Below are 11,978 nucleotides of genomic sequence, written 5' to 3'. Positions count from 1 at the left end.
AGACAGCAAGTTGTAGCTGATGTATTTTGATACATATTCACCAACATTGCATAGGAATGATCTTAAAGGGGACATTTTACAAGCCTTTTTTTAGGATGTCAGATAAATGTTTGGTGTCCCCAGAGTACATATGCAAAGTTTTAGCTCAAAATGCCATATAAATAATTTATAATAACATGTTAAAATTGCCATTTTGTAGGTGTGAGCAAAAATGTGCTGTTTTTGGGTGTGTCCTAAATGCAAATGAGCTGATCTCTGCACTAAATTAATGTGCCGTGGTTGGATAGTGCAGATTAAGGAGCGGTGTTATCCCCTGCTGACGTCACACAGAGACCCAAATTTCAATTACCTATTTTTTCACATGTTCGCAGAGAATGGTTTACCAAGTTACTGGGTTGTTCTTTTACACATTTTGTAGGTTGATATAAGCACTGGTGACCCAATTATAGCACTTAAACAGGGAAAAGATCAGATTTTCATGATATGTCCACTTTAAAATTTTGTTCTAAAAATGAAATAAATCATTTTAGTGGATAGACTTTAGTCAATGTGGTTGTAATAACATTGTAAAATATTTGTGTGTTTGGTGCTACTTAAATATTTCAAATATGTGTTAAATAGTGCGTTAACAGTAAACTGACAAAAATATTTAACATTTTTAATATTTAATGCATGGTTAGTTTGGAAAAATAAGCTGAATAAATGTGATTTCTAACTTGTAAAAATGCTCCTAAATCAATGTCACAATTCAATATATTTTTCCTTAGTACATTTTATTAGCTATTTCCTCTTTATATTTTTAAAATCAAAATTAATATATTTTAATTTATTTCTCTTTACTCGACAAATTATGTATACTTCATAAACATTCCACAAATATTTATTTATTTATTTATTTACAATTATACACTATTACGTTAATATTAGTGAATAAAGTTTTGGGGTCTTTTATTTTGAAATTACGAAGAGAGATCACGTCACGTGCGTTTGTTTGTAGTGAACGGGATGTGTGATTTGAAGTATGATTTGCTTTGACGTGTATACATTTCTTTGGTTTGTATGACACCTTTAATAGTTAGGTTATATTGTGTATATGAAGTAAAATGCGCTCGGTGAGTTACGTTCAGAGAGTTAGTTTAGGCTTCACAGGAACACTTTTTCCTCACGCTATTTGTCTTGGAGATGCAGATAACGACTCAGTAAGTTATGAATTGAGCAATTAATTATTTCAATCAAATCATTAAATAACGCTTTATATAAACCCCACCTAGCAGTATGCATGTTTTTTTTGTCCTTGGGCTTTATTGCAGTAAGATTTTAATGGTCTTCTATTGATTTAGAATAGATAACATCCCACCCAAAACATTATAGGAGAGACTTTAAAGGGGACATTTTACGAGACTTTTTAAATGTTGTTAAATACATTTTTAGTGTCCCCAGAGTACGTATGTGAAGTTTTAGCTCCAAATACCATATAGATAATTTATTATATCATGTTAAAATTGCCACTTTGTAGGTGTGAGCGAAAATGTGCCTTTTTTGGGTGTGTCCTTCTGACATCACAAGGGGAGCCAAATTTCAATTACCTATTTTTTCACATGCTTGCAAAGATAGGTTTACCAAAACTAAGTTACTGGGTTGTTCTTTTACACATTTTCTAGGTTGATACAATTATAGCACTTAAACACAGAAAAAGTAAAATTGTCATGATATGTCGTCTTTAAAAGTTTCCATAAGAGTAAATACAGTTTCCTTCATAACTATTAAATATATTTGAATATCTGTGTGATATGGTCATGCCCAAGATAAGGTATAAATGTCATCTTTATGTTGCAGTTGAATGAGCTGGTAGTGGGAGATGCCAATGGGAAACTATATATCTATAAAAACGATGATCCTAAGCCCTGGATAACACGAACATGTGTGGGCATGGTGAGTAACATTAATGATCTTCAACATATTAAATTAAAAGATTAACACAATACAAATTTTAATGGTTTCAAATACCATCAGCTGTTTATCATAAAAAAATATTATTTTAGTAAGATTGTTGATCTATTGGCTCCCATATGTCAGATAACATCCCACTAATAAACCCCCTGCAACTCATCACCAATAGAGATCCACATAGACCCTTATAGTTTCTATTAAACCAATACAATACACAATTCCCATTAAATCCATTAGAATTTTTTGATGTTTATTCAGCATTGTCATGTCACACAATGATCATATTTTCATCTGATTTTTTTATAGTTAACATGTGTCGGAGTGGGAGATGTTTGCAACAAAGGAAGGGTAAGTCTCACTCGCTCCATCTTTCTCCCTCATTAAAAAGTTTTGTGGAAATGTGTTGATATCAAATAGCAATGCTGTAGCCTTTAGAGACTCTGGAATGCTTATGTAATATGATATTAACATGACACTTTAAAGAGGATGTTACTACATAATACAGTGGTGCACATCCATACAACCATAACCTTACATTATGCATTTGACAGACACTTTTATCTAAAACGACATGACATTCACAATATAAATTTTATCAGTATGTGTGTTTCCTAAGAATCGAACCCATGACCTTTGCACTGCTATTGCAAGGCTCTACCATGGCGCTTGCTTTAAGCATCGAATAGCACACAAATTTCCATCACTTTTAAATATTATCTTTAAACACGGCAGAATTTTGTTGTGGCTGTGGGTGCAGAGGGCTGGTTTCACCTCTTCGATATCAGTTCTTCTCCGGCCAAGTCGGATTCATCGAGCCAGCAGGACGGTTTGATTGGAGACGAGCAGAAGCCTAGTTTTACCCAGCACATTCCTGCCAATACCAAAGTGATGCTGATCAGCGATATTGATGGAGGAGTCTGGGTACGACATGCTCAATGATATCTTAACAGTTTGTGCAGTCATGCTAATGTTGAAGTGTTTGTGTGGACTCAGATGGAGACGGACGGTGTGAGCTTGTCGTTGGCTACACGGACCGCGTGGTCCGGGCGTTTCGTTGGGAGGAACCTTCAGATGCTTCAGACGTGAGCGCTGGTCAGCTGGTACTGTTGAAAAAATGGCTTCTGGAGGGTCAGGTACAAGACAAGTGTCTTTAGAAGATGTCTCCAAATTGTTCACATTGGTCACAAAGTGTAATGTTTCTTGCTGTTTTGCTAAAGCCCATAACATATACTAAAAATTACCTATTACAACTTTTTTTTGTCTCCACAGGTTGACAGTCTTTCAGTAAACCCAAGTCCAGAAGGTCTACCTGAGCTCATGGTGTCCCAGCCTGGCTGTGGATATGCCATACTAACCTGCTCTTGGACACAAGAGGGCGCTGCAGGATCTGCCGATGACAACACAGCCACTCCTACTAGGTGGGAGAATCAATATTGGGAAAGGAATACAGTGCATGTTATACGTGTACTGAATAATAAACCATACTGAATTTAGAAATAAATCAGATTTTGTACGGCCCAATGTTATATGTGTTTATGTTCACAGGGAAGGTTCCTCCAGAGATGTTGTCCTTCGTCTTACAACCGGACGCATTCATAACAAGAACGTGTCCACTCATCTGATAGGCAGCATTAGCAGAGGTGCCAGAGATCATGCAGTCACACGTTTGGTTTGCATGCTGTGCATGCATCATGCATTTCCTTGCACAGTTGGCTGCCAGTACACTAAGATTTCTTTCATTTAATTGCATGGAAATGTTTTCTTGAATTTATTTATTTTCCGACAAACGTTTTTACTTGTGCTGGCAAACGTCTATTTTACAAATTTTAAAATGATTACCTATCATAAAAAAACTAGGGCTGTCAAAAGATTAATCGCGATTAATCACATACAAAATAAAGTTTGTGTTTGCATAATATATGTGTATGTGTGCTTATATTATGTATATATAAATACACACATACATGTATGAATTTAAGAAAAAAGTTATTTAGGTATATTTTTATAATATAAAATATATCCAAATATATCTAAATATACATGTAAATGTTTCTTAAATACAAACATTAACGTGTGTGTATTCATATATATAAAATAATTACACACCGTGCAAATTGTGCAAAAAAAAAAAAAACTTTTATTTTGTATGCGGTTGATCGCGATTAATCTTTTGACAGCCCTAGAAAAAAACTAAATATTATAGGGATGGTTCACCCAAGAATTAATGTTCTGTCGTCATTTGCTCTCATGTTGTTACAAAAAGAAAGATATTTTGAGGAATGTTTGTATCCAAATCGATCAGAGGCCCCATTGACTTCCATAGTATTCTTTTTCCGCTTATGGAAGTCAATGGGGCCTCGGTTTGGTTACAAACATTCCTTTCTTTGTGTTCTTCAGGTCAAATACATCTTTTAAAGGTTTGTTACAACATGAGAATGAGCAAATTATGACAGAATTTTCATTTTTGGGTGAACTATCCTTTTAAAGAGCACCTATTGTCTGATTCACGATTTTACAAGTGTGTGTATTAGTACATGTTAACCATATGCAAAAGGTACAAACCTTTACAAAAAAGTAAACAATGTCGCGTGTTATCGTCTCCAACGTAAATCTCTTTTCTTGGACCACAACAAACACACGGATTGTAGGCAACAGTTTACTTCCTGGTATTGGTGATGTAGTAAAGACCGACATTATCATAATTTATCCCGCTTGGACTCAGCCTGTAAGTTAACTCCTGTTAGCAAACAAATCTTTCAAACATGGTAAGGAGCATCACATTTCCGGCTGATGTCAGAGGTGTTCAGACCGATCACAACAGATTAGCTGGCCAATCAGGGACACTGCGCTTTTCAAATCCGTGCGTTTCAGGAAGAGAGTAAAATCTGGAGTTACAAAAATGTACGGTATGTGGAAAATAATGTGTTTTTTAACTATAAACCGCACAAACACATTGCATAATACCAAATACACAAAATAACATTGTTTTTAAGCAATGAAATAGGTGCTCTTTAAATAGATATTGTAGTTATTAACTAAATTCAAAAAACAAATAAGTTGATTATTGTGTTGCATTTGCTTATTTTCTTTAAATGTATTGAAAAAGCATTAAGAAAAATGAAGCCATGGATTATTATGTCCTCTTTTTGGCTTTTCTCTAGGTTCTAAGGAGGATTCATCTAAAGGTGGCCTGTTTGCTCTTTGCACTCTGGATGGTGAGTGTTAGTCTTATCATCGTGAAACCTGTCACATCTCAGAGGTTATTTAATTGATGTTGGGAGGGCATGATCCCAGCGTAACAACACAAAACATGCTCCGTGTTTTCCACACATTTGGTCACTCTGGGCTCAGGTGTTTATGAGGGTTGTCTTTATACCCTATACTCTAATAGCATACTCTTGTACACTGAAAAAAACGATTCATTGAATTTAATCAATTTTTTTAAGGTAAGTGGTTGCAATCAGTTTATTTAAGCTACATTTAAACAAAAAGATTAGTAAAGTAAAATAAAATATAAAACTTTTGTTTAAATGTAACTTAAATAAATTGATTGCAACCACTTACCTTAAAAAAAAGGATTAAATTCAATGAATCATTTTTTTCAGTGTATGGTGCATGTCTGTTGCCATGGCCACCCTGTTGGATGATGCCAGATCAGATCAGACCAGATGTTGTTACAAGAAGTAATTGACAGTTCATCGTGTAGATGTTATTGATTGGGTAGCTGTTGTTGTGTTTTTCTTTCAGGAACACTGAAGCTGATGGACAGCTCTGAGAAGCTCTTGTGGTCTGTACAGGTCGACCACCAGCTCTTTGCCCTCCAGAAGCTGGACATTACTGTAAGTCTGAAACCTAAACCTAAAAGTTTTTTTTTGGCCATTTAAACATTTTGAAATTTAATTGCAGAACTGGACATTGTGGCCTGTATAAACAAAATAATGCTAGATCTCAAAAGCAGCTGCTAGCTTTAATTTACTGAGCCATTTTTGCAGTTACTATATCTTAAACCCGAATGTTATTTTGGGTTTACAATAAGGTTGTATTAGTTAACATAAGTAAATTAATTAGCTAACATGAACAATCAATGAACAATATAGTTTTTTGTCATGTTTACATTCTTATATAGTTAATATTAATACAGTTATTCATGTTAGTTCATGTTGTATTAGTTAATGTTAACAGTTACAATGGTTGATTTTATAAATGTATTAGTAAATGTTGAAATTAACATGAACTAAGATGAATAAATGCTTTAGAATTATTGTTCATTGTTAGTTAATGTTATCTAATGCATCAACTAATTGTTAAAAAATACAACATTATTGTAAAGTCTTACCGTTATTTTTAGTGCATGCATGAATTGTGATATGTTTGCATGGTATAGCATCATATCAAGTGCCATTTCATACGTGTGTGTGTGTTTGAATATGCATGTGTTTTTCAGTCTTCAATGTACTGTAGGCAATGTTCTTTTTAATTTTACATTTTATACATTTTAAAGGGCTAATGCACCAAACAACAAATCTCCTTTATTGATTTTTTGCCAAATTTTAATTAGAGAAGTACAGTATATTGTACTAGTTGTGTGTTTGTGTTGTGTGTGTTGTTTAGGGTGATGGGAGAGAAGAGGTGGTGGCCTGTGCCTGGGACGGCCAGACATACATCATCGATCATAGACGTACGGTGGTCCGCTTCCAGTTTGATGAAAATGTAAATGCATTCGTTGCAGGTGAGACCTTCACTTACTGCCTTTATCAGGGTAAAACATGTCAACATTCAACATAGTAAGGTCATATTTCAGTCCAAAATCATGAGAAATTGCTCTTAAAATTAAATCTATAATTTGCACTACTGTGTAATATTGTTACAATTATTTATGCTTCAGATAATATTAAGTTGTGTATACTGACTTTTGTTGATTTAATTGTTAAATAAAAATGAATTGTATTATAATAAATTAACAGTAAAACATTGAAATTAGTAAGAATTAAATATGAATCACAAGAAATTACAATAAAGTAAAACATCAGTTAAAGTAATCATAAAACTGAAGTAGCAACTGTCTTGTTTTCCCCGTCGTGATGTATATCCGAGATGAAATGAGAATAAAGGTAGGGCAGTACTGGAATTCATTCATAGAAAATTGATTGGATTGTTTGGAAATCGGGTCATGTTGCTGTTTGCTTATCGCTGTGATCTTTTCCCGCCATTCCTCATAACCGGAGTGAGAGAGATTGTTTCGAGAAGGGGAGGAAATTAGCATTTTGATAAAAGATTAAGAGGGCACATGAATTTTTCACAAATAAGTACAACAATATTCCAAAAAAGTTGGATTTAAAATTTTTAATTCCAATTTCATGACAAATTTAAAGGCGGGGTGCACGATTTCTGAAAAGCGCTTTGGAAAAGGTAGTCAGGCCGACTACCAAAACACACTTGTACCCAATCAGCAGTAAGGGGCGTGTCTACTGAGCGACATTGTTGCGTATGTGTGGGGCGGGTCTATCAAAAGAAGGTCCAGATTCTAATGAGGTAGGGGCGTGTTTGTTTAGGTGATTTCAAATGTCAACATGAGATCTGAGTCAAAAGAAATAGGCTTCATTTTATACCAATCACTGTAATATTCACCTATCAGCTAGGGATGCACAGATACCAATACTGGTATCGGGTATCGGCCTCGATACCACATTTTCTAAAGTACTTGTTAAAAGTCCCCCGATACCAGGGATCGATACCACGGTCTGAGAAATGTCTATGTTTGAGCGGCGGGTAAGTGGTTAATGTCTCTTGTGATGTCCAAAGTGAGAGAGTTTACAACAAACTGGAAAACTAGTCCCCTGTTTTTTTGTTAAATTATATGACTAAAGCTGTTACCTGTAAATTTAAATCATGTTTTTTTATTAAGTACTCGGTATCGGCAAGTACTGAAATGCAAGTACTCGTATTCCAAAAAAGTGGTATCTGTGCATCCGTACCATCAGCCCTTGTAAGTGAACTGCATAGTGTAAATAAACCTGACAAAATAAGACAACAATTTTTTTGCATTTATGTATTGGTAGAAGCATCTGGATGGTGGAAACATATAGTATCTCTATCAGTTTCACTTAAGCTTAATCCTTCCCACCTCTCTTTCTCTCTCTGTCTCTCTTCTCTGTCATCCTCTTTCTCCTCTGTCATGATGTTTCTCTCTATCCGTTGATGTAGGACCGAAAATTGATGCATTAAAAGGATTAAATTTATGACAAAGCCGCTGTGAACACCAAGACTTTCATTAATGTCGACACTAAAATGTACTTGCTCACATACAACAAAGCACTCACATATGTGTAATGTTTATCTGCTCACACACCTGTGCCTTCGTTTTCATCTTGTGTGCCTCGCAGGCTCATTAAAATGCAGCCGTGCGCTCTGTGAAACTGCCGTATGAAGGGAATGTCGAGGAGAGGTACCTTTCACATTAAAACGCATTCTAACGCTAAACAGATCGGTCGGCATGTGAAACATTTCTGGTGAATAGCCAATTTCCATGTGAAAGTGCACACAGAAAGGCTAAGTAGTTTGATATGATAAGTATTCATACATGACGGCATTTGGAGTGATGTTTTAATAATTGGCAATTACAGTAAGCATGGCTTTTGCATACATTTTCATAATTGTTGGTTTGTGTGGTTTGTGAATGTAAATTAAGCAACAGATTGGAACTTAAATGCCTTTCAATCAATTTAAGACAATACATGACTATCCTATTAATGTGCAGTGATTAATCTTGCATTGTAACGTGTGTTAGGAAGGAAGTTAGTGTAGCCTAACAGGTACAGCATTGCGTTAAAGAAATGCGTAAAAAGGAACACGCATACTAACAAATGTTTAAATGTAAATGCATATTGTTTCCATTAGGACAGTATGCATGTAAGGAGGGAAGAAACAGCCCGTGCCTGGTCTACGTGAGCTTTAATCATAAGATCTATGTATACTGGAGGGTGGAGCTGGAGCAGATGGAGCCCACCAACCTGTTGAGTGTACTAGAGGAGAGGCCCGAGTACACAACCCTGGTGCACAACCTAGGAGTAGGTGAGTGTGTATAATAACTAAAGAATTTTTTTTAGTCATATTTTTTTAAAATGGTAACACTTTACAATAAAGCTCTATTGATCAAAATAGTTAATATATTAACTACCCAGAGCAATATGTGTTGCAGCATTTATTGATCTTTGTTAATGTTTGTTAATAGCAATACAGTTGTTCTCTATGCATCAACTTATGTTAACACATAGGTCTTTTTTATTATAAAAATGTTTTAGTAAATGATAAATTAACAGCAGTTATTTAGTCCAACCTCAGGTGCTCCCTCTTGCCATAAGAATCAAACTGGCGGCCCCTTGGGGGATACAAGCCCGACTTTCTAACTATTGGGCTTCGACTGGCCAAATCTGACTGTTGCCAATAATAAATTCACCAATATCACAACAGATGTAGTTGCATGAATTCTACCACAGGTGCATTGGAGACTCATTTGGGTTCAAACGGGCCAAAGGGGGGTCAGGTCATTCTGCTCACTCAGACACCTGCCACATGCACAGTTAATGAAAAGCCAGCGTGATTTCCTGGGGCCGCTGTTAATAATTCATCCTTCGAGTCTGATGTGCACCCGCAACGTTACTTTCAAAGCGCGATTAGCTAACCGTGGCATGCGGACACCCTGAAAGCTGGCAGGTGAGAGAGTGCACAAGAAACGGAAAGCTAGAGAGATAAACTATAGTTCACATCGGGGTCCACACGCTTATCGCGAATCACAAACTTTTGAAAAGTATCATCTTCAGATTCTCACATTCTGCATGAAGAGAGAGGAAGAGAGGCCTTATCAAACATGCATTAAATCTGTGGGTTTGTTTGTATGCACCTTACAGATATCAGTGACACTGTGGCCGTTCGGAAACTCATTGGAGATGTGCTCTACAGGAACATACAGAAACATGAAAGCATACAATGACTCAAACTTGGCTTCTCTGTAAATAGTCTGTTAATAAAACAACTTCCAAATATTTCCGTTCATTTGTCTTTCCTATTCTTTATCTTCTTCCTTCTGAGCACTTGAAGCCATTTTTCCCATCAAACGCGTGAATATACAGCTTCAGTTTTGAAGTTATCGATTATACCCAAGAGCGACGTAACACCAGGTGAGGAAACCAAAAATAGAGCGGCCGCTGGACCTCCGGCTCCCAGGGAAAGAGTCTTGCGTCTAATGTAGGAGAAGCCCAGAGAGGGGATTTTGTGTCCCCCCTGCTCTGTGCCTGCAGAGCTTCATGCATTATCGATAGATTATGGAGATGCTTTGCTGAGGGACTAACAGAGGACGCATCGATTTCAGCTTGTGTGTTTGTATGCATGTACTTCTGAGGCTAGGTAATGTTTGGCTCAGGTGTCATCGTGCACTTTAGTCACAGGGACTAGAGGAGAGATGACAGATTGAATTGTGTGAGCAAATTCAGATGTCAGTCTCTCGGGTGGCTTCGCCCAAGGCCTATACGAGCTCTACGCTGCAGTTGAACACAGGACACTAGGAATTTATGGGTTCTGCATACAGGGCTTATGTCCTTCAAGCAAAAATCTGTCTTTATACTTTGCTTTCAAGAATTCACATGTTGATGCAGACGCAAAACTAAAACGGATAAATAAAACAGGTTAGCGTTTATATCAAATTTAGAAAATTAATTTTCTATTAATATTCATCAACAATCACCCTTGCACACCTGTTAGTAATGGGTGTGTCGGAGATATGACCAAATATGGTCAATAATCATAAACAACATAAAGTTCCACATTATTAATCTTGCAAAAGTGCCAACATAGAATTTTACATATATTTGTAAAATTGTGCACACACACACACACACTTAAATTAATTGCTGCACTTAAATGTTTAAGTTTAAACAACTTAAAATTATTAAGTAATTTCAACTTTTTTGATTGGTTGGAAGTAGCTATAAATTATAAAAATGAAGTTGTAGGAACTTAAAGGGACATATTTTGAAAATATGCTCATTTTCCAGCTCCCCTAGAGTTAAACATTTGATTTTTACAGTTTTGAAATCCATTCAGCTGATCTCCGGATCTGGCGCTACCATTTTTAGCATAGCTTAGCATAATCCATTGAATGTGATTAGACCATTAGCATCGCTCTAAAAAAATAACCAAAGAATTTTGATATTTTTCCTATTTAAAACTTGACCCTTCTGTAGTTACATTGTGTACTAAGACAGACGGAAAATTAAAAGTTGCAATTTTCTAGGCCGATATGGCTAGGAACTATAGACGGTTTCATCAGGCGCACGTGTGTTGACGCGAATCGCGTCCGGTTCGAACTTTATTCCGGTTTCAGTTTTTTTATGGACGAAAATAACAAATGCTTTGGTTTCCTAGATAATCTATGTGTTGTTTATTTTGCTTGTTATATAATTAAACTATGTTTAAAGTACTTTGTTGTTATTTATTCTTAGCAGAGTTTACCGGAAGTTACGAGTTGACCACAAAAGCCGCTTGTTTATGTTGTTACTGCTGAAACCGTCTATACTCTCGTTCTGGCGTAATGATCAAGGACTTTACTGCCGCAACATGGCTGCAGGAGGCGCAATGATATTACGCAGGGCCTGAAAATAGTCCCCTTGGTAACTTTCAATGGCAGGGGACTATTTAAGGGCACTGCATAATATCATTATTCATTATCACTGCATATCTGCCTAGAAAATCGCAACTTTCAATTTTTCGTCGGTTCTAAAACACGATGTATGTAACTATACAAGTAATTTTAAAAAAATTTACTAGTTAGAAATAGCTATAAATTATAAAAATGAAGTTGTAGGAACTTATTTCTAGCCCATTTAACTTTATATAAATATAATAGCTATATATACAATTACTACTTTTGCGAGATTGATCTTTCTGTTGTTTTTCTATCAGTATTTATAAAATATTTGATACCATTTGGGCTGTCACAGATATGGAATTTGGCTGACGGTTAATTGTCTAAT

The 11,978-nt window shown here is 35.8% G+C and overlaps 1 protein-coding gene across 1 annotated transcript; it reads left to right on the top strand.

The window, feature by feature from the left end:
* The first annotated feature begins 967 nt into the window (after window positions 1-967).
* Window positions 968-9,992, top strand: itfg2 (integrin alpha FG-GAP repeat containing 2). The gene is made up of 12 exons (XM_073868159.1): window positions 968-1,199; window positions 1,837-1,932; window positions 2,257-2,298; window positions 2,683-2,863; window positions 2,950-3,083; window positions 3,220-3,368; window positions 3,496-3,590; window positions 5,112-5,165; window positions 5,698-5,789; window positions 6,562-6,679; window positions 8,848-9,021; window positions 9,858-9,992. The coding sequence occupies exons 1-12, from the start codon at window positions 1,104-1,106 to the stop codon at window positions 9,938-9,940; spliced, it is 1,314 nt and encodes a 437-aa protein (XP_073724260.1). The 5' UTR covers window positions 968-1,103; the 3' UTR covers window positions 9,941-9,992.
* The last annotated feature ends 1,986 nt before the right edge of the window (window positions 9,993-11,978 follow it).

The sequence above is a fragment of the Misgurnus anguillicaudatus genome, chromosome 1 (assembly GCF_027580225.2).
Source record: "Misgurnus anguillicaudatus chromosome 1, ASM2758022v2, whole genome shotgun sequence".
In the NCBI taxonomy this organism is placed as follows: domain Eukaryota; kingdom Metazoa; phylum Chordata; class Actinopteri; order Cypriniformes; family Cobitidae; genus Misgurnus; species Misgurnus anguillicaudatus.
This window is presented reverse-complemented; position numbering and strand designations above follow the sequence as displayed.